The following is a 24,233-nucleotide window of genomic DNA, read 5'->3' as shown; positions in this document are numbered from 1 at the left end:
TGAAATTGCATTTTTAATAGAGAAATATCATAAGATCAGAGTTAACTACTACTTTGTACTGTTGTTGATAATATGGAGTAGTGGGAATTCTTATATAATGTTGTAGCTCAACCACTTTGGAAAAACAATTTGGAAAACAATTTATTATCTTGAATAGTTAAATAGTGTTTTAGTGAGCCTTTTTGCTGCTGTGACCAAAAGACCTGACAAGAACAATTTTAGAGAAAAAGTTTATTTGGGGCTCATGATTATAGAGTTCTCAGTTCATAAATGGTTAACTTCATTGCTCTGGTCCCCGAGGTAAAGCAGAACATCATTGTGGAAGGGCATGGAGGAGGAAGGCAACTCAGAACATGGCCACCAGAGAGCAGAAAGTGAGTTCTCTCATCAAAGACAAAACATGTACCCCAAAGACACACACCCCCCATGACCTACTAACACCAGCTACACCCTACTTGACTACAGTTACCACCCAATTAATCCCTATCAGGGGATTAATGGTCTTATTAGGGTAAGTCTCTCATAATCCAATCACATAGATAAATTCCTTTTGATTTAGTTTTATACTTTATATCTTTGGGAAAAGCTTTTGCATCAAACTATGAAGAACATTGCATTTTTAAAAAAGTATGTCATTGTTAATCTATCATAGATACTTTTTGAGTTATAGTGAAAACATAAAACTACCTTAAGATTTCTGTTAAAATATAGTTTTCCCTGTTCAACCAAGAAGGAAGAGCAGGTAGATTAAATTTATCCTTCCATCAAGTCTGTCAGACATCAAGTTGCAGTTCAAGAATATAATATACTATTTACATATATTGTTCATCTTTCATTCTGCATGGAATGAAGGTATAATAAAAACAGAGATTGTGCCTGTTTTTCCTACTGTTGAATTTCCATTTTCTTGATCCAGGCTTGTCATTCAAGTAAACACTCAGAAATGTGAAGGATGTTGTTGTTGTAACAAATGAAAACAAAAAATAAAAATAAATAGCCCAATTAAAACAAATATATGAAAAAATATATGAATCAATGAATGATTTTTCCCAGAAAGTTTTTCCACATTCATTATACTAAAAGCATTTATCTCCTGTGTGTACCCTCTTGATGTTAAGCAAGGTGAGACCTCTCCCCAAAAAACTTTCCCATATTCATTACATTTCAAAGTGTTTTTCTCCTTTTTCTGAAGTTATAAGAGACATAACTTCCTCCCAATATTATTCCCACTTTCGTTATGTCCACAGTATTTACCAGTAGCCCATTTATGTTAGAAAGAGGGTAGCATCCCACAGGATTTCTCATAAATACTTAAATCTACTGTGATTTGCCTCTGAGGTAGATATATGAGGAATTATCACAAAAAGTTTTTTTTTTTTGAGAATGTGGATCAAGTCTTATTTCTAGAAAGTTTTCTTAGATTGAAAATTTCAAATATTTGGTGTATTGTGTTTTTTTCCTCTTTAGGGACTCCTATGTATATATTTAGTTGCAAACTATCTTGTTCATCCTGGCCTATTTTTTTGATCCAGTTTTCTTTCTTTAGACTTATTTTGATAATACTTCTCTTTTTCCTCTCCTTTCAAGCTCTTTTTCAATATTATTTATTAAAATTTCAATCTTTTTTCCTTGGTATCTGCATTAATCTTCTTGGGTTATTATTTGATTATACCACAGATTAGGTATCTTAATCTATTTTTATTTTCTCACAACTGTAAGGGTTCCCCAATATGAAGGTGCCATCAGAATTGCTTTCTGAGGAGTTACCTTTCCTTGGTGCACAGATGTCATCATCTTGGTGTGTCTTCTTGTACACTTTTCTCTGTGTGGTAGATGGAGTGTGTGAGAGAGACAGAGAAAGAGAGTGCATGTGCACTGAAGGCTTTCCTTGTCTTGGTCACCAGCACCATCAGGTTAGGGCACCATCTTTATGACCTCATTTATATAACCTTGATTACTTCCTTAAAGGTCCTATCTTTAAGGAAGTAAAGATAACCAGTTACATTGTAGGTCACCATAATTTAGTCCATAACAGGTTTCTTGTAATTTGAGTGATAATTTCTCTAATCACTTTGTCCTTCATAAAGTTTTATTCTTGACTTTAATAAACCCTTGCCTCTTTACTTTTTATCCACTCCATGTTCATTCTCTTGGATTTCCTAGTAGTTGAAGCTCTGATCCACCTGGACTCAGACATTTTCTTATTATTTTCCCACTCACTGAAGAACTTTACCTTTCTGGGAGTAATTATGATTCATTACTTCTGGGTTCTCTGTCCATCTTTACTTGTGACTTTCTACATATATGTGGGCTCTCAATTATTCTGTTTTTGAAATTTCCTTTCTTTGTGGTGAGTTGAAGGAACTAGCGTTTTCTGTCTCCTAGTTATGCTAAAATCATGCTGTTATAGCTATGATATAGGTAAATCATGCTGTTGGCTCTCCTTGTCATATATGTGTTTTAGAGAATGCATGCATAGATTATTATTCATGCATTGGAAACCAAATGTATGTATTCAAATAGCCAGATTCTTTTCCCTTCTTCTGCTTTACCAGAATTTTTGTTTACTTTTTTCACCTCAAAGCCATGTAATAGAAGAAAAAATGCATTGCAGTTATATCAATCCCTGGAAATAGGGCAAAAATCCACAATCAGCATTAACATAGAACATTTATATAGAGATCTTGAGGTCTTGTTCCATCAAAAATGTATTATTAGAATTTAAGTGGTAAGTAAGATTAATTTTCCTTATTTCTAGAACTTTGGAAAGCTGATTATCTGAAGGAGCAGAGCCAAGAAGATTTGTGGAAAGTTGTATTCATCAATAACAAAATGCTGACGAAGGAACAAGGTAATATAATAGGAAGGCCATTTGACTTGGACATAGATTCTTTTCCTTCCAAGAAAATACTCTGTCAGTGTGACTCAGAAGGAAGAAGTTTCAACAATATTTCCAAATTGATTATTAGTAGGAAAAACTACTTAAGAAAAAAGCCTGATGAACTTAATGCCTGTGGGAAATTGCTACTCAAAATTAAACATGAGAAAACTCATACTGGAGAGAAAATTGAATTTTTTAGAAATAGGAGTACTTTCAGCCATTACAAGGGTCCTATTCAGCAAGAGAAGATTCAAACCTTAGAGCAAACTTCTGAATATAATATATATCCGGAAACCTTCCTTGAAAAGACAATATTCAACACATACAAGAGAGAGAACATGGAAGAGAATTACTGTGAATATAGTGAACATGGGAGAATTTTTTGTGGTAATTCATCTCTCTTGTTCCCTCACATATCTACTTCAAAGGATAATCACTATGGATTTAGTGATTATGAGAAATCCTGTAGGAAGCTAACCTCTTTCAAATATGATGGGCTACCTGTAAAACACTGTGATGAATATAATCAAAATGGGAATAACTTCAGGAGGAAATTATGTCTCTCACAATTTCAGAAAACTGATAAAGGAGAGAAACACTTTGAATGTAATGAATGTGGGAAAGCATTTTGGGAGAAGTCACACCTCACTCGACATCGGAGGGTACATACAGGAGACAAACACTTTCAGTGTAATGAATGTGGAAAAACTTTCTGGGAAAAATCAAACCTCACTAAACATCAGAGATCTCACACTGGAGAGAAACCCTATGAATGCAATGAATGTGGGAAAGCCTTTAGTCACAAATCGGCCCTCACACTACACCAGAGAACGCATACAGGGGAAAAACCCTATCAGTGTACTGCATGTGGGAAGACTTTTTACCAGAAGTCAGACCTCACTAAACATCAGAGAACACATACAGGGCTGAAACCTTATGAATGTTATGAATGTGGGAAGTCCTTTTGTATGAATTCACATCTTATAGTACATCAAAGAACTCACACAGGCGAGAAACCCTTTGAATGCCTGGAATGTGGGAAATCCTTTTGTCAAAAGTCACATCTTACTCAACATCAGAGAACGCATATAGGGGATAAACCCTATGCCTGTAATGCTTGTGGGAAAACTTTCTATCACAAATCAGTACTTACCAGGCATCAGATAATTCATACAGGATTGAAACCTTTTGAATGTTATGAATGTGGGAAAAACTTCTGCTTGAAGTCAGACCTCACAGTACATCAGAGAACTCACACAGGAGAGAAACCCTTTGCATGTCCTGAATGTGGCAAATTCTTCAGCCATAAGTCAACCCTTTCTCAACATTATAGAACACATACAGGAGAGAAACCGTATGAATGTCATGAATGTGGGAAAATTTTTTACAATAAATCATACCTAACTAAACATAATAGAACACATACAGGGGAGAAACCGTATGAATGCAGTGAATGTGGAAAAACATTTTGCCAGAAGTCACAGCTCACTCAGCATCAGAGAATTCACTTAGGGGAGAAGCCCTATAAATGTACTGCATGTGGGAAAGCTTTCTGCCATAAGTCAGCTCTAATCGTACACCAGAGAACCCATACAGAAGAAAAGCCCTATAAATGTAATGAATGTGGGAAGTCTTTCTGCGTGAAGTCAGGACTTATTTTACATCAAAGAAAACACACAGGAGAGAAGCCCTATGAATGTAATGAATGTGGGAAATCCTTTAGTCACAAATCATCCCTTACAGTACATCACAGGGCTCATACAGGGGAGAAATCTTGTCAGTGTAATGAATGTGGAAAAATATTTTATCGTAAATCAGACCTTGCTAAACATCAGAGATCACATACTGGGGAGAAGCCCTATGAATGTAAGGTATGTGGGAAGACCTTCTCTCAGAAGTCAAACCTCATTGTACATCAGAGGACACACACAGGAGGAAAAATCTTTGAGATAAAATAAATAGTTGAAATATTTAGCCACAAATCAGTTGACAATACAAAATATTAAAACTGCAGAAATCTCTGTTGACATCCTAAATTATAGTAACCTTTATCCACAAATTGGCTTTACTTTATTCCAGAGTAATGATGGAGGATAAACTCAACAAATTTAGGATGGCCTTTGTTAAGAAATGACATCCTAAGGTAATGCTTATACAAAAACTCATAGATTCTTTTGAATTTTGAAAAATTTTTAGGTAAAATACAAACTAAATTATGTCAGAATTTATATTGAGAAATTTATGAATCTGAAAAATAAAATGAAATTTTACTTAGAAGTAACATAGTACTACAAGTTGTATTTTGAGTTTGATACCTTAATTGTCTTTAGTAAAGTAATTTATGCCTATATGTTGCAGAATATAAAACTTTAAAAAGCATATTTTAAGTACTAAAAAAATGTATATTCACAAGAAGATTCAGTAAGAGTATAGAGAGAATTCCTATGTGCTTTTAATCAGCCTTACTGTAATGATGATATGTTATATCCACTGTGTGTTCTATAATACAAGAGATTGGTATGCTAATCATATATAGACTTTATTCAGATTTTGCCAGTTTTTACATGTACCCTGTGTTTTCTATGTAGTTCTATTAAGATTTAACGTTAGGTTACAAAACTGAAAAGGAATCTGGGGTCTGTATGGCATTAGGATTATGCAGGATTAGGCATCAGGATTTAATCTCAAGAATTTTCCTCTTGTTAAAAATACTCTCCTTCTGCAACCATTGAATATTAATCTTTTGAAAGTATAGATCATTGAGTAATCTGGGCAACAGGGTTAGACACATGTGAGAAGTGTTCCTAAAGTTTATAGACTTAATATGTCTAAGTGTTAAGGTATATAAGGTATGTATGTGTTTCATATGTATAATGGAACTTAATGTAATTTTGAAAAGGAAGTAGGTATCCTTTCCTTAGTGCTTGTTACATCAGGTCCATGTTCAATGTTTATAAAACCAGAATTACAGTTTAAATGAATGCCCACATAGCTAATGTCTAACCATTCAAAAACTACAGATCAAAATAAAATGTTAACAAATGATTCCATGCATGAAGAGCTCTAGGCCCTACTCCGTATCACTCCCTTTCTTTTCTCACCTAAATTTCATCCCATGCCATGGAGTGCCCTGGTATAAGTATGTAAACTCTTGTCCAAACCTTCTGTAAACAGCTGCCCAGCAAGATAGGAGCCATAAAAGAGGCCCACACATGTACACTAGATGCCACTCAGGGCTTATTGGGCTGTAGATTCAGAAATCTGATATATACAGGTAGGAATCTGTGCCTTCAGAGACTTCTGTCAGTATGAAGAGGAGGGTTGCAGCTGGAACAGGGCCTGAATGGAGCTAGAATGGGGTTTTTTATTGGCAATGTAAAGGTCATATATTACTTATTATAATATAAAAGTTATATTACAGTCTAATAATCCTAAAGTACACATTGCCACAGTCTGGCTGGGCACAATTCAGGAGCCACTTATCAAGCAGAAATGAACTTTATTTTTAGAACACACACGCCACACCACATGAGCTCTTCAGGAATTCCCTCAGAGCCCAACTGCCACCACCAGCTTCCCACAAGCCTCTCGACCCCCCACTCCTCCTGCTCTTGAGGCCGATTGGCTGGCTCGCATGGGTGGAGCCAAAAAAAGTCCCCCAATGAGCAGCTCCATGGTCTGAAAGGGCGGGGAAACAGCCCAATGAGCATCACCGTAAAGGAGCCAATCAGCTGGCAGCTGGAAGTTTGCTGGGGCCGCTGTGAGCCAATCATCAGCTGGCAGCTGGAAGTTTGCTGGGGCTGCTGTGAGCCAATCATCAGCTGGCAGCTGGAAGTTTGCTGGGGCCACTGTGAGCCAATCATCAGCTGGCAGCTAGAAGTTTGCTGGCAGCTGGAAGTTTGCTGGGGCCCCTTCAGCTGTGGTTCTCTACATCTCCCCCTCTCTTGTTTAAACAACAAGCATGTGGCTTAGGGACCGTGCCTGCCTTAGGTTGTCCAATAGTACATATGGTCCTTACTCATCATCAGATGAGCTGACCTCAAGGCGTCAGCCTCCTGTCTTAGGTTGGTACCATTGCAATTGTATCTTACCCGTCACTGACTACCAGTCCAGCATACAACTACACCTGTGGATAGGTCTTTGTACCAGCGGGGGGGGGGTGAGGTTCTTTGCCTCACCTCTGTTGGCCCCCAAATTTTAGCTGAACAACCATCACAAGCAGAAGGGAGGAGGATACACCAAGCCAATTGACAGCTCCTTTTGGAAAAATTATACCACTGGTGACACCAGCAGCAAAAATACCCCAACACTACCACAAGTCGATGCACCAACAGATGGTTCACAATGCATACAAGTGAGTTCACAATGCATACAAGTGATACATAGTCCAGGCAAGTTCTGCAAGCAGTTCAGTGATAGCTATTGCAGAAGCTGTAGATTAGTTTTATCTTTGTCTTCACTGGCACTGGGATGAAGATAGGAATTCTGGCAATAATGGCTGAAGAAAAAATTATGTACCATTCCAGAAGGCACTAAAAGAAAACAATTTTCTGAACAATTTACATTATATCTTGAACAGAATTATTAAATATAATGAAAAGGAAAGGTGAAAGTAAACAGATCTGTTAACCTCCTTTTTTGTTCACATATTAAAACAATCCTCAACAGCTGTTTACCCAATTTAAATTAAACCATTTAAATCACGTGAATAAAAAAAGTATTTGGATCCATTTTTTCACGAGCACTCATCGTATATGATATATGGACATACGTACATACAAACATACAACACAAAACACAAGTGTGCACACATAATACATACAACACATAACATAATAGTAAAGGCCTTATAACTTTTTACAGGTGAAATCTCCATTGCAATGTTTAAAAACTCTATAGTCAAAAAATAGAACTGATCAGCAAAACATTAACCTAGGTCTTTATGAGCTCAAAAAACAAAATAGAACTTCATGATGTGGGAAAGGGCAATAATAAAATAGATATTGAAAAAAGCATTCTGGTTCTGTTGCAGATGTAAGGGTAGCCAAACTGGAGTTCTGGATATCAGCTGTTATGGACTTGAGCCAAATCATCTTCTTTTTGTTCTGTAGAAATCGATTTAGTTAATCTCTCTGGAATCCAAATCAGCTGCTGTTTTCCCTGTGGAAACATACAAACAGACCCCCGACTCCGGACAATTACTGGAGGACCTTTCCATTGTCCTGTTAGAATATCCTTCCAAAGTACCTTGGGCTTATGCACATTTTTTGGACACATATGCCTTTCTGTAGCACTAAGTCCTGATGAATCCAAATTTTAAAAGTTTAGAGTAAAAAGGGTTATTTTAAGTTTATCTTTGGGGAATATATACCCCTTCCCAATTCCCTCTTTTTTTGCTTTAATAAGTACATTTTAATAGTTTGATGAGCTCTTTCAACTATGCCTTGTCCCTGTAGATTGTATGGAATTCCTGGTATATGAGTAATGCCAAATGATGACCAAAATTGTTTAAAAGAGGTAGAAGTATAACCAGGGGCATTATCTGTTTTTAACTGTTTTGAAACGCCCACAGTGGCAAAATTTTGTAAACAATGAGCTATAATATCTTTAGTTTTTTCTCCGGCATGAAGGGAGCCCATCAAAAATCCGGAAGAAGTATCAACTGTAACATGCAAATATTTTAATTTTCCAAATTTTGGCAAGTGTGTGACGTCCATCTGCCAAATATGGTTAGGTACAGTCCTCTAGGATTGACTCCAAGATTAACTTGTGGTAAAAAGGTCACACAATTTTGACATTGTTTTATTATTTGTCTAGCTTGTTCCTTAGTTATTTTAAAATGCTTTTGTAAAGTATTAGCATTGACATGGAACTTTTTATGAAAATTTGTAGCTGCTTCTAGTGTAGAGAAAATATGTATGTCATGTGTAGTTTTATCTGCTAAATCATTGCCCAAACTAAGGGCTCCAGGCAATCCTGTATGTGCCCTGATATGTCCTATAAAGAATGGATCTTTTCTGTCCCAGATTAGACTTTGTATAGTGGAAAGCAAAGAGAAAACAGTAGAGGAAGGGGAAATACTACCAGCATCTTCAAGGGATACTATAGCATTAACTATATACTGACTATCGGAAAATAAATTAAATACAGAATCTTTAAACATCACAAAAGCTTGTAATACTGCATTAAGCTCTACCTTTTGAGCTGATTTTTTGGGTACTAAAAATGTAAAAGTTTGATCAGGTGTAACTATTGCTGCTGTACCATTATTTGACCCATCAGTGAATATATTTGGAGCATTCATGATAGGTGTTTTTCTTGTCATTTTTGGAAAAATTACAGGATGCAATTACCAAAAAGACAATAAAGGATTAGATGGTAAGTGGTTATCAAATCACATAAACTACTCTTCTGTCTTCTGAAACTATATTAAGAACAAATTAAATCCAGTATAAGGGGAAAGAAAAGTAACATTGAAAGAAAAGCAATAAAACCAAGAAATGATTCTTTGAAAAACATCAAATCACTTGATAAATTTCTAGCCTAGTTAACTAATTTTAAAGAGAAGAGGCCAATTGCTAATATCTGAAATCGAAAGAGAGGCCATCCCATGGACATTCAGAGGATTATAAAGGAATATCATGGTCAGCTCTGCCCATAAATTGAATAACCTAGCTGAGATGGACGAATTCCTTTAAAAAGGTGTATTCTAACAAATTCATGAAGGGATAAACTTTGTGAATTGATACATTTAAAAATTAAGCATATTGAAGAAAGTGAATCAATACTTAACAACCTTTCAGCACTGACAGTACTAAGACTTGATGGGTCCAATGGTAAAGTATACCAAACATGTAAGGTAGAAATACTACCAATCTTAACAGCTTTTTACAGCATTTAACAACAGATGGGGTGTTTCCTAACCCAATACATGTGGCCAGCATTACACTAATAGCCAAACCATATATGACAGGAAAGACTAATATTGGTCACAAATGTAGATGCAGAAATTCTCATCAAAATATTGATTAATCAAATTCAACAATATATAAAAAGAATTGTATACCATGACCAATGAGGCAGGTTCAACATTCAGTGATCAATGTAACCTATATCAGTGGGCCAAAGATGAACTGTTATCACAATCAGTAGTTGGAGAAAAAGCATCTCATAAAATCCAATATCGGGCTGGGGATGTGGCTCAAGCGGTAGCGTGCTCGCTTGGCATGCGTGCGGCCCAGGTTCAATCCTCAGCACCACATACAAACAAAGATGTTGTGTTCGCCAAAAACTAAGAAATAAATATTTTTAAAAAAATAAATAAAATCCAATATCCATTCATGTTAAAACATCTCAGTAAACTAGGAATAGAAGAAACTTCATCAGCGTGGTAAATAATTACTTCAAAGGGTCCTACAGCTAACCTTATATTTAATTTCTTAAATATAGGTGCTTTCTGGTTAAGATCAGGAACAAGGTAAGGATGCCCACTCTTGCTACTGTTTTTCAGCATACTTCTGAATGGTGTGGTGAATAGAAATAGACAGGTAAAGGAAAAAAGATACAGAGATTTTGAAGGAGGGATGAGTAGACGGAGAGGTTTATTTTTAGGGCTGTGAAAATATTCTGTAGGATACTTACAACGGTGAATATACATCAGTTTACATTTATCAAAACCTATAGAACCTAATCCACAGAGAATTAACCACATGTAAATCATGGATGTTAATTAATAGTTATATTAGCTAACATCTTTTCTCACCCTAAAATGTAGTATCAGTATGGGCTCATCAATTGTAACAAATATACTATACTTATGCAGATGTTAATAATAGTTGTAGTTGTGGGGAGAGATGAAGGATTATATGGGATTTGTCTATTTTTTGCTCAATGTTTCTAGCATCCTAAAACTGCTCTAAAAAATGATGTGTCTTAAATAAATAAATAACCAAGCAAATCTGCTTATGTATAGCAATATAATATAGATGGAATCTATATAAAGATGCTTACATATTTTGCAATATAAAAACAAACATTGCTAGTTTTTCCCTGTAGTGTGGTGAGAGGCATGAGTAAGGGAACACAGTCTCAGAATTCTCAGGTTGACAACCACTAAGCCTATTTCCAATTATACCCCTTTGTTTTTCTAAGCCTTATGGTTTTTTGAGAATTATATTTTGAAAAGTATTTTAAGTTCCACACCTCCCTTCAGAGCATCTTTTTAAGTCTTTTGTCAGTCTGTTTAGACACTGAAACTACAGTCACCATATTTAAATTGTATTAGCTGGCCTGAAATTATGGCCCAATGTTATCAGTTCATTTTGACATCTGAATCTGAGATAACCTTGAATAGCCAAGTCATAAGTTTCCCTCTGTACTCTGTCCTCACAGTAACATCCCATAGCCAGACAACTGTTTTTATCAAGGGGCCCAGTTTCTGTTAATCCCTCAGTAGCAATTTTACTTCCCTGCCAACCCACAGTTATTCATACAAACTCATGATATCCCACAGCAGCTAAGGGCCAGTGTACCCTTTCACATTACAAAGAAAATACTTTATTTTATACTCCTTCTTTATTCTGCTCCAAAGTGGGACCCTTGTGTGTATCTTCATGGCATGTTGTATCTTCCTCAGGCTGGTTTAAGAGTATGTGTAACTAATAAACTCCATTGGATCTTATCTGTCTGGGTCATGTGTTCAACCATTCCCAAACTTCAGGATCAGAACCCCCTTGCCAACAGAGTGAAATTGAAGCAATTAAAACAGTTGGCATCATAAGCAGAATGCCAAATCCAAGAATGAGACCATCTAGTTAGGATTTAACTGTTCTTTGCTAACTAACTGGTTCCATATTGCAAAGCTTACTTGAGTAGAATCACTGATTGATGGCGGTCTTGCAGTTTGGCCTGCATTGAATGTCAGTTTTTGCAAGGTGTTGCATCCTTTTCCTCACCCTAAAATACTCTTGTCCTAAGACAGTAATCATTAATTGGCTATTACTTCACTCCATTAGGGTGTAGTCTTTTTGGCAGATACAAAGGCCCTTTGAGGCTCCTTTCTGTAAAGGTAGTGACAACATGGTACCTTAACTGATCAGTACTGGAACTAGAGCTCTCCAGTACACATAGCCATCACTGACAACTTGGGGCACCCTGCATACTACTGCTTATATACCTATGTGATGGACATGTAGGTTTCTGTTTGTGAGGTCTGTGGAACAATAGAAGAGAACCACTCAGGAAAATCAGCATGACACTATGGTTGGCTAACAAAGTGTTCAGGTTAAGAGTAGCAGCCTTAACTATTTCCTGTGCTGCCACTTGTCTTGGTGCCAGCAAGACCTCCAGGACTATTGAGGTGCAAATCCATAGTGCCAGAATTGATACGAAAAGGGGATCAGTCCTCTCCAGAAGTAACTCAGAGAAGTAGCTCAACTACTCTGCTAATACAAAAGCCATAAGAGAATGTGCTTGGGTTTTGCTCAGCACTGCAGTTTACCAACATGCCAAAGGACTGATGTTGAAATCATGGGACTTGACTTTCACCCAGGCCACAGGCAAAATGGCATACTGTTTGTGGATCCTGACCACAGATTGACTAGCACTCCTTGCAGGAAGAGGCAGCTACCTATGAGGCTGACTAGTGGGCTCTCATGCTTTCCCCATAACAATCTGGGAACTCCTTGCCACAGGTAATTGGATAGAGACAAAAACTGAAAAATGGAACTTTACAAGACAAGGTCCAAAAATATTCTCAAGAAATTTCTATAGAGAAAAGAGGAAAACTTACATGGTGGGGGGGAAAAAAAAAGGCAAAACCCTTTCAAAAGATGATTTCACTGAGCCTGCTTCTGGCTTATGGACCAAGCATACTGCCCCACTGTGGTGTTATACTTCTGAAGACACAACTGTCCTGATCTCTATGGTTAGAGGGAGAAACACCCACTGTGAGGCACAGCAGAAGTTAATTCAAAATATGAAGCTATATGAAGCAAACACTGCCTAAAAGCATCTATCCCAGTTGATACTAAGTTGGGACTCTCTAGAGAATGACAGAAATATGATCAGCGACTCTCCCACTTCTACCCCCTCATTAAAAAAGTATAAGAAGTGGCCAAAAATAATGAGAGAAGTAACAACAAATAATGAAAATATCCACGTTTGGCCCAATTGAAATCCAAAATTTACTAGATAAAAGGCATTGGTTGTTTTCTATTCCTCTACAAATAGTTTCTGAATTGTGGTACCTCCTAAAATCTTAAGGATGTTGTAGAATATAAAATAAGATCAAATAGACATACATGTTTAACCAGTGGAACTGTTATCCAAGTTCCTCATGGTCATAGCACTCATCAACTTAATTTTGCCACAATCCATAGTAGGTTTGACCCAATAATTAGTAAAACTTTTTGATACTTGCAAACTGGCTTAGAAAAATGAGACCCTGTGCATTGTACACCCTAGTTATAAAACCTGCTTAGAGAAGAGGTGATGATCAGCATTGTTAATCCACTTAACAGTCCAGAGTACATTGTTCTTAAACCTAGAAATGATGCTAGCATTCACATTGGGTTATTTTACAGTCATTTATCCTTTGGCCCATTTATTAAGGTTCTAATTACCAATACTTTTTGTTTCTGAAATTAGTGATACTATCCAATTAGCAGCCAGCAATATTTTATTAGAAAGTTGGCTAATGTGATCTACTCTGTGAAAAGTTGGCTAATATGTTCTACTCTTAGCTCATTTCAACAGTATCTGTGCCAATCGCTTCCAGAGAGAAATAATTGCCCTTTACCAGGCTACCCATGGGGTTATGTCAACACCATCATTTCATACTACCTTTGCAGGCAGTATACTTTATGTCAGAATATCTTGAGCATAAGTTAGGAATTTACAATGATGGTTTTCCTCTGAGGAGATTGATTTGACACCTCATTAAGGACATGTAGAAGAGCTCACAAAAAGGAGTTTGGTCATTTTCCCACCACGTCAGTTGTTTCTAAAAGTTATTTGGTGAATTAAGGGCTGTTCCATCCTTGATATTGTCAAGTAACAACTATAGACCCTCTTAGAACACATAATGTTAATACATATTGAGTTCTGAAGGTAACATATTGCCCACTTAGCAGTTTTTCTTTAAGCTTGTTAGTAATATTTTTTGTTATTGCAATAAAATACTCAAGACCAGGTACCTTATTTTAAAAAAAGAGGTTTGGTGTAATCCTGGAAGCTGGAAAGTCTAAACAGCATGGAACCAGTGTTGCTGAGGGCCCTGTGGCTACATTACAACATTATGAATGTTAGGAGTTAATGGGAGAGCAGTGAGCTTCATGAAGAGGAAATCCCTTGGCAAAACAAAAACAAAAACAAAAACAAAAACAAAACAAAACAAAACAAAAAAAACATGGAAGCAAGAGAATATGGAGGTTGAGTCTCATTCTTTGATGAAAACTACTTTCAGAAACTAACCTACTCTAAGACACCAGCATTAATCCATTCAGTATGGTAAGGCCCTAATTATCTCTTTTAAAGGTCCCAGCACTACTGTTAAATTGGAGACAAAGCCTCCCATACATGAACCTTTGGGAGACAAACCATATCTTAATCATAATATTCCACCCTTGTCCCCAAAGTTCACGTCCTCATAATGCAAAATGCATATATTATATGGTAAAAGACAACTCATTCCAGCACCAGCTTTAAAGTCCAAAATCTCATCTGAGACTGAAGGAAAATTTCTTCCAGCTGTGAGACTGTAAAATCAAAATCTTGCTTTCAGGTTACATACTCGCAAGATCAAACATTAAACATTTCTATTCCAAGAGAATAATAATCAACTACAGTGGGTTCATATGTCCCACAAGTCTGAAACACAAGTCTGAAACCAAACAGGGCAGAGATTAGATCTTAAAACTAGAGAATAATTTCTTTTGACTCTCAAGTCTATTATCCTGTGTACATTGGGGCCAGGGTAGACTCCTAGGGTCTTCGGCAGCCCTGCACATGTGGCTTTGCTGATCTCAAGCCCATGTGGCTGTTTTTATGGTTTGGAGTTGGGTGCCTGTGTTTTTACCATGCTGCGGTTCTCTGTTGTTAGTGGCTTTCCCTGGGGGTCCTGAGAGTAATGGTTCTGCTCTCTCAGTTTCACTAGAATTATGCTATGGATTTCTCCCTGGGTGCCCATGCTTTTCTTTGAAATCTTGGTGGGAGCCCCTGTAACCCCACAGCTATTATATTTTGTTTGCCTGCAGAATTAGCATAAAAGTCTATTTAGCTTGCAGCCTGTTATGTCTAGAGTGTCAGTATGAGCCATACCTGAGACTGTTGAGCTACTGCTGGGGCAGACAAGTGCTGCAGCAGAGTTCCAGGAGCAGAATTTCCAAGTGATCCTGGGCAGGGGGTACATGGAAAGCATCCCAGGGCATTCCTGCAAACCATTCTGCCTTCCTTGTTCTCTGGTCTGGGAGGGGTGACCTCATATATTTCTAATAATGCCTCTAAGGCTTTTTCCCATTGTCCTAATGCACAGTACCTGGCACCCCTTTATCCATGCTAATCTCTTTAGCAAGCAGTTGCGTTGCTGCACACTTACATGTTAATTTTTGCTCATTCCCAGGCTGCAAAATTTTCACTGTACTTTCCTTTGTCCTCAAATCTCACTATAAATCTCATTGGATACGAGCAGTAGTACATACAGAACATTTAATGTATTTTGTCAGATACCCTGTGTTATCTCTTTTTGTTTTCAAAATATAAAGATTTTATTTTTATTAGTTGCTCATGACAATACAATGATCTTGACATATCATACATTTGAATCAAATGGGGCATGAATTCTCATTTTTCCAAGTGTACAGGTTGCAGGATCTCATTGGTTATAGGCCACATATATACATACAGCAATACTAGTGTCTATTTTATTCTTCTGCCCTTCCTATCCCCCCTTCCCCTTCCCTCCCCTCCCTTCACCTCTCTCTACCCAATCTAATGTGACACATTTCTCTTTTTTTCTTCCCCCTCACATCATCATACCTGTGTTATCTCTTAAGTTTAACCATCAGCAAAGCTCTAGAGCATTGATATAAGACATCCACATTCTTTGAAGTTTACAAGGATGGTTTTTACTCCAACTTACAGTAGAATATTTTTCATTTCCATTTCAGACCTTCTCAGAATCATCTTTACTGTTGACATTTCTATCAGCATTCTGGCCATGACCACTTAAGCAATCTCCAGGAAGTTCTAGCTTTTCCTAAGGCTACTTGTCTTCTGAACCTTCACCAGAATAACTTATAACATTCCATGTGCAGAATTCTAAGCTATTTTCACATTTTCAGTTATTGTTAAAGCAACAACCCCACTCCTCAGTATCAATTCTCTCTTTGTTAATTTTGAGTTGCTATCACAATACCTGAGTCGATGTACTTTATAAGAAAAGAAGCTTATTTACCCCCTGATTCTGATGGCTAAAAAGTCCAAATAACATGGCCCTGGCACCTGTCAAGGGTTCCCAGGCTACATCACAATATGGCAGATGACATCACATGGCAGGACTGACTCCAAGAACAGTGAGCCACATGCAGAAGAAATCACGTGGTGAGAGAGGAAGCAAGAGAATGAGGAAGGGTTAGGCTCACTTTTTAATAACAGCCCATTCTCTGGAGAAGTAACCTACTCCAAAACCAGCATTAATCCTTTAAAGAAGGTAATGTCCCCATCACCTAATTATCTTCTTTAGTGGGCCCCCACCTCAGTGCTATTACATTAATAGTTAAGCCTTCAGAACATGAGTCATTGAGGGAAAAACCACATTCAAACCATTGCAATATTACTTTTAAATCAGATAACCTTATATAGTCTAATATGACTCCCTGAAAAAAGCAAACAAACGAAATCACTCAACTCTGTCCACATTGCAGGGAACAGGCAGTCCAATTTGTTTGCACCCTCAGAGATTATATGGTTTATGTAATTCCTACCCTGTTCATGTTGTGATTGATACAATGCGATGTAGTAGATACCTGCTGTCTAATGCTTGATCTAATTAAAAGGTTTTTTAAAATTATCAATACCATTTTTAAATGCCAACCCACCAATCCTATGTAGTTGGCAGTTAGTGTTATACATGTCCAAGTAGACACCAGACATTCATCTTACAGCTATACATCTGTTGCTAACATTAGTACTATTCATAGCTCCTCCTTTCGTCTGAGGGTCTCCAAAGTGTTTGGGACACTTCATTGAAATTTGCCAGAGCGAAGATCCTACTGCAGAGCCAAGTAATAGCAAATCTCACCTGACACACTATGTAGGCCCACCTGAACCTCAACATTACTTTACATCATAGAACTGGGGAGGCAAAAACCCAAACCAGAGACCAGGCCTCAAGGAACAACAATCAGAGGGGGTCCTCGGATTACACGCCTGGCCATCTACTGATATATCAAAAACAGGTACTAGAACCAAAAAGATAACCACACACAAAAGGATGTAAAAAGAGGAAGGGAAATTCATCTCAATTGTGCAAGTTCAAGACCTCTGAAAACATGAAGAAATAGGCAAACAAATCTCCCCCCAAATTCACAATTCCCCAACAGAGGATTCCAACAAATATAGAAGTGGATAAAATTCCAGAGAAAGACTGTAAAAAATGATTATTAAAATGTTCAATGGACTAAGAAGATCTAAGGAATGGATTAAGAGAACAAATAGAGGAGATGACTTATCTCAGTAAAGAAACATTAAAAAAGAAACCAATCAGAACTCTTGGAAATGAATGATACAATGAATCAAATAAAAAATTCACTTGAAAGCATCACCGTCAGATTAGATTGCATAGAAAGTAGAATTTTAGCCTTGAAGACCGAATTTCAAACCTTGAAGACAGTGTGTATGAACTTGAATACTCAGTCTGTAATAAAGGGAAAAAAAGAGACCATGGTCAGACTATACAAGAACTCTAGGACAACAGCAAGATATCAAACTTGAGAGTCATTGGAATAGAAGAGAACATGGAGATACAGGCTAAAAATATTAAGAACATTTTCAATGAGATAGTCACAGAAATCTTTCCCCATATTATAAATTGTATAGACATCAACATACATAACCCCAAATAGGATCAGAAGAAAACTCCAAGACATAATCAAAATGCCTAACGTAGAAAATAAAAAATATTAAAAACTAGAAGAAAAACATCAGGTCACATTTAGAAACACACCAATAAGGCTTACCACTGACTTCTCAATTCAGACCCTAAAATCAAGGAGAGAATGAAATATTCCAAGCTGTAAAAGAAAACAATTGCCTCAAAAGGTGCACACAGGAGAGAAACACTTCCAGTGTAATGTATGTGGGAAAACTTTCTGGGAAAAATCAAACCCCACTAAACATCAGAGATCCTATACAGGAGAGAAATTATGAATGCAATGACTGTGGGAAAGCCTTTAGTCACAAATCAATCCTTTATGCTATACTGGAGGACACATAGAGAGGGAAAACCCTATCATTGTACTGCATGTTGGAAAACTTGTACCAGAAGTCAGACCTCACTAAACTTCAGAGAACACACATGGGGCTGAAACCCTATGAATGTGGAAAGTCCTTCTCTATGCATTCACACCTTATAGTATATCAGAGAACTTACATAGGTGAGAAACCTTTGAGTGCCTGGAATGTGGGAAATCATGTTGTCAAAGTCACATCTTACTTGGCATGGGAGAACCCATATAGGGGATAAACCCTATGCATGTAATGCTTGTGGAAAAACTGTGAGAATCATAAAGTATTAGATAGTTCAAACAGGGTTAGAACTTTTTGAATGTGAGAAAAACTTATGCTTAAAGCCAGACCTCACAGTATGTCAGAGAACTCACATCGGAGAGGAAACCCTTTGCATGTCCTGTGTGTGGCAAATTCTTCAGCCATAAATCAACCCTCTCTCAACATTATAGAACACATACAGAAGAGTGGCCATCTGAATGTCATGAATATGGGAAATTTTTGTACAACAAATCATACCTAACTAAACACAACAGAACAAATTGAGGAGAGAAACCTGAGGAATGCAACAAATGTGAGAAAAACTGCCAGAAGTTACAGCTAACTTAGCATCAGAGAATTTACTTAAGGGAGAAATTATGTACTGAAGGTGGAAAACGTTTCTGCTATAAGTCTGCTATAATTTTATATCAGAGAACCCATGTAGAAGAAAAGTCCTATAAATGTAATGTAAAATAAATGTAATGTGAAAAACTCTTCTGCTGGAACTCAGGATTTATTTTGTATCAGAGAAACACAGAGTAGAGAAACCCTATGATGAATATGGGAAATCATTTTATGCAAATCATCTCTCAGAATGTATCACAGGGCTCATATGGGAGAAATCTTGTCAGTGTAATGCATGTGGGAAAGTCTTCCCATAAATCAGAACTTGCTAAACTTTGGAAATCACATGCAGTATACATTTGAAAACACATAGCAGAGGAAACAATATTGCAAATTAAGTGAATATTAAAAATACACTAGAACAGGGTCCAAATGGTGCTGGAGTGGGGTTTCTATTGACAAAGGTAATATCTTATATGACAGAATATACATATAATCCAAGTTTATTTACTTTTTTACTTACTTACATTTTGGGTACTGGGAATAGAACCCAGGGGCACTCTGCCACCAAGCCACATCTCCAGTCCTTTTATATTTGAGACTGAGTCTTTAAGTGCCCAGTCTGGCCATGAACTTGAGATCCTTTTGTGAATAGCTGAGATAACAGGCATGCACTGCCATGCCCAGTGGAAATGATCTTAGTTTATGCAAATAATTTATGCTTCCAAATTCAGAAACTAGAAAAGAAAAGCAACAAATTAAATTCAAAGCAGAATATATAAGAAATAAAAATTAGTGAAAGAAAATCAACAAGCCAAAGGTTGAATTTTTTTGGAAAAGATTAATAGAATTCATAGGCCTCTAGTCAAGTTAATGAAGACACAAATTACTAACATGAGAAATGAAAGAGGTACCATCATTACTGATCCATGAAGATTAAAAGGATTATAAAGGAATCTTAAGGACAACGTAGGTCATAAATTTGATAACTAAGCTGAAATTGACCAATTATTTTAAAAATATATTCTGTCAAAATTCACACAAGGATAAACCTGAATAAGCAAATTAAACAAAATACAAAGAGCAGATGAGTTCAGTGGTGGATTTTGCCACACTTTATGTAGAAATTATACCAATTCTCTATAATCTCTTTCCAAAAGTAAAAGCAGAGGGAGCATTTTCATGAGGCTAGCATTACTGTAATACCAAAGTTAGGTGAAGACATATCAAGAAAGGAAAACCATAGACCAATATCTTTCATGATCATAAATGTAGAAATTCTCAACAAATATTAGCAAATCAAATTCAACAGTGTATTTAAAGAATTATACATCATGACCAACTGCAATTTTTTTTCTACTATGCAAACTGACTCAAAATTTGATAATGAATCTAACCCAATTAGAGATTAGGGATGAAATTTGATCATAGCAATAGGTATAGAAAAAGCATTTGATGAAATCTAATATTTGTTATGGTAAAACACAGCAAAGTAAGAATACAGGGAATTTCAACTTGATCAAGAAGTACTTTGTGTTAAAACTAGATACGTTTCTGCTAAGATGAGGACAAAGCAAGGATGTCTCTCACCACAGATTTTCAAAATCTGTCTGAACATCCTAGACAGGAAGGTAAGTTCTAATGCAAGAAGATAAAAGATACACAGATTTGGAAAGAAGTAAAAAAATGACTTTGTTTTCAGATAACAAGATTCTCTTAAAAAATCCAAAGACACAACAACCAAAACCTCCCAATGCTTATTAGCAATTATAGCAAGGATATGATGCTCATGTAGACAAAGAAAAAAAGTATGATCTTGCCCATGTCCCATGCAGGCAGTGGATTTTGTGTTTCCTCTGCCTGTAACAGGCTGGCTGTGAAATAAAGCTAAGAAAAAGAAATATGGCAAAGAAACCACAAGACACAGGTAGTAATTTTAGAAAGCAGGGATGAGACAACTCTTCGGCATTAGGGATCAAGCTTCCATGCTGGAAGGAGGGTGTGAGAGCCCATGTTTGCTTTATTTATGTTGGGGAAATTGAAAGGTTTTCCATGGAATGTTCTTTGCCAAATAAGGTGGGGAGTGGGCTGTCTAGTTCTCAATGGGTTATGCCCAACTCCAGAGCTACTAGAGTTGTCCCACTAGTAGAGCAAGGGGCGAGATCTCACATCTTGGGCAGTCTACACACAGGAATGCTGGGATTGTTCCCAAGGAGAGACCTAAGTCCCCCATGGCTCAGTACTAGTAAAAGACCACTCAGTTAGCTTAATTGGTGAAGTATGAAGCTCCAAAAGACAGGAAGTAACTTTAAAAGCATATTTTTATTTGAAGAAAGCCAATCTGAAAAGATTTTGTACCATAGGATTCTATGGATATGACTTTCTGGAAGGGGAAACTATATAGAAAGTAAAAATATGAATGGTTTCCAGGGATTCAAAGGGAAGGAGAAAGAAACAAATGGATGGTGATGATTTTTAAGGCAGAGAAAATATTCTGTAGGGTACTGTAATTGTAGATTCATGTCATTATACACTTGTCTGTACCTATGAATGTAAACCACAAAGAATGAACTTTAAAGGAAACTATGGGCTTTAGTTAAGAATAATGTATCAATATTGATTCATTAGTCATTACAAATTACCACACTAATGCACGATGATAGGATAGAACAGTGAAGGGTTATGTGAGAAGTTCTCTGTAGTTTTGCTCAATTTTTCCTGTAACTGTACAAATGCTCTAAAAAATATAGTATAATAAGTGAATAAATAATAATAACCAGCCAATCAATCCTGCCTGTGTATATAGTGTGGTAGTTGAGTCTATGTGAGGATGCTTTGTTACACATTTTACAGAATAAAAACATTGTTCAGTACCTATTTTTCCCATATGGAACGATGGGGTGGGCAAGGAAAACCAGTCTTGGAATTTCTTGTTTGACAGCTACTAAGTATATTTTCAGTTATACCCTTTTGATTTTCTAAGGCTTACTCTCTTAGAAAATTATATTAAGTTCCTTACCATATGTTGGATGCTGTTTCAAAATACAGTCTTCTGGAGAACCTTGCCCCAGTTGCCATGTAGCTGGTACTGTAACTGAGTCTTCAAAAGGATATCACAGTCCTTTCAAATGTAATGCTTGAGGATGGTAAGCAACATGGTAAAATCAGTGAAATACATGAGAAGGGGCCCATTGCTACACTTTGTTGGCTGCAAAATCAGTTCCTTGATTAGAAGTAATGTTGTATGGAATACCATGACTGTTTGGCAGAATCATTGAATGCAGGGAAGGTAAATTCATATCTAGAATAACTGTCTAATTCTAGTAAGGATAAAATTCTGCCTCTGCCTTGATGGACAGAATTCATTTTGATCCACTTGCCACCAGGCAGATCTCCCCAGGAATGGTGCCATATTGGGGACTCAGTGTTGGATTCTGCTGCTGCCTGACTAGACACAGTGGTGTCCATAGCCAGATCCACCTTGGAATATCATATTAGTTAATTCATTTATAATTTTCATTTCTTCTACTATGGCCACTTTGTTCATAAACCCATTGGGCAATGTCAGTGAATCCTCTAATCCATTTGATTCAAATCTTTTTCAATTGAAGTTACCATTTGGTGTGCATTCACTTGGGATAGAAAATCTTCACATTTTTTGGCCATTCAGAAATGTAAGTCCACATTCATCTTCCCTAAATTTCTTTTCAGTTTTCCATTATGTTCCCTCCAAGTCCATGACTACTCACTGCATCAATTTCACTTCTGGCAATTTCTCCTTCCAAGAGAGGTGCACAACAAAGTGTTCTGTGCAGAACCATGCCTACCTGGAAGATTTCCATTCACTGCTCTTATGGAGGATGTCCCAGAGATGATATGCCTACTTTTTGCAGAAAAAACTTCCTGAGCTACACAATTAAATGCAATACCTCTGCTTAGTAGGCCCAGATCAATTAATTAGACCTGACCCAAGTTTATCTGTCTTCTACCATTATCGCACACTTTTAATATCCATCCTCACTGAAGTTCCCTGGATTTCTACTTATATACATTATAAAATGTAGTAGTCTGGTAGTACCCTTCTTTATGAGTCTCACTTTGTACATCACCTTTATGGGTCTCCTGAGACTTGAGTCTAATTATAAGTTTAGAGGTGGTCAATATTTTCTTTCACAGAAACTGCATCAGGGGAGACATTTTCTCAAGAAATATTTGGTTAATTTCCTCAGAGATTGTTGCAAAGGGGAATACCATTGTGGTTAGAGAAAGTACTTCTACTGGGTTTGAGGAGGCCGATTCTATTGGGGTTGGGAGATCATTTTGATTAGCAAAAAATTCACCATGTACTTTAGCAGTGTCATTCATAATACTGTATAGTAAGTATTTCTGTGGTTTTTGAGTGGTACTGAAGCTCTAGAAATATATATTTTATATATATATATATATATATATATATATATATATATATATATATATATATAAATGAAAGGGCACACAAATACAAAATTCTAGAAGATTGAGAAATCCTTTCTAAGAAACTTGTACATGTCTCTATTTGTCAAGAGTCCCTAAGACCACCCCAGGTTTCATGAGGGACTCACAGGACTCAGTATATAGTCTATTCATGACAATGATTGCAGTAAAACAATACCAAGCAAAATCTGCAGAATGAAAGGCACATAGGACAAAGTTCAGCATAAATCAGACTCAAGCTTCTAAGGGTTCTTTCCCAGTGGAGTCTTTCCCACAGGAGGACATGCTCACTTCACCCAAGGAAAAGTTGTGACAATGTGCGTGAAATGTTATCTGTCAAGAGCACTAGACCATATTGTATCACTAGACACTTTGTGCTCATTGTTTTAGTTGTATGTTGGCCAAGTAAATAGCCTTGGCACATTCCAGGATTCTGCAAGCCCACAAAGAAAACAATTATTCATCATGATTGCACTATTTGTATAGTTTGGGTATAGTGAATTTTTGGAAGTGGTGGAAACACTCCTGAAATCCAAGTTCTTATATGCCAACCAAAACCAACCTTAATAGCATGCTTGTGTTATTAACTTTCTGTAACTTGGCCAAGATATTATTACAACAAACTTGTTTCCAGGAGGACGCATACAGCATGGTGAGACCAACCTAAACTGAATGCTGTTTTCCTTCTGCTCCTTCCCAACTGCTGGGTATGAAGAGGAGACTGTGCCTTGCTTGGAGTTACTCCACGATGTATAGAACAGCTGGTCTC

The 24,233-nt window shown here is 36.9% G+C and overlaps 1 protein-coding gene across 1 annotated transcript in view; it reads left to right on the top strand.

Annotated features, from left to right (window-relative positions):
- Znf33b (zinc finger protein 33B) overlaps positions 1–5,116 on the top strand; it is a 50,226-nt gene extending 45,110 nt beyond the window's left edge. Inside the window, exon 5 of the mRNA XM_026399532.2 lies at positions 2,759–5,116. Coding sequence (XP_026255317.1) covers positions 2,759–4,839 — 2,081 coding nt within the window. The 3' untranslated portion in view covers positions 4,840–5,116. The remainder of the gene's footprint in view (positions 1–2,758) is intronic.
- The last annotated feature ends 19,117 nt before the right edge of the window (positions 5,117–24,233 follow it).

Source organism: Urocitellus parryii, chromosome 5, assembly GCF_045843805.1.
Source record: "Urocitellus parryii isolate mUroPar1 chromosome 5, mUroPar1.hap1, whole genome shotgun sequence".
NCBI classification, from domain to species: Eukaryota; Metazoa; Chordata; class Mammalia; order Rodentia; family Sciuridae; genus Urocitellus; species Urocitellus parryii.
Note: the sequence above shows the minus strand (reverse complement) of the source record. Positions and strands in the feature narration are given on the sequence as shown.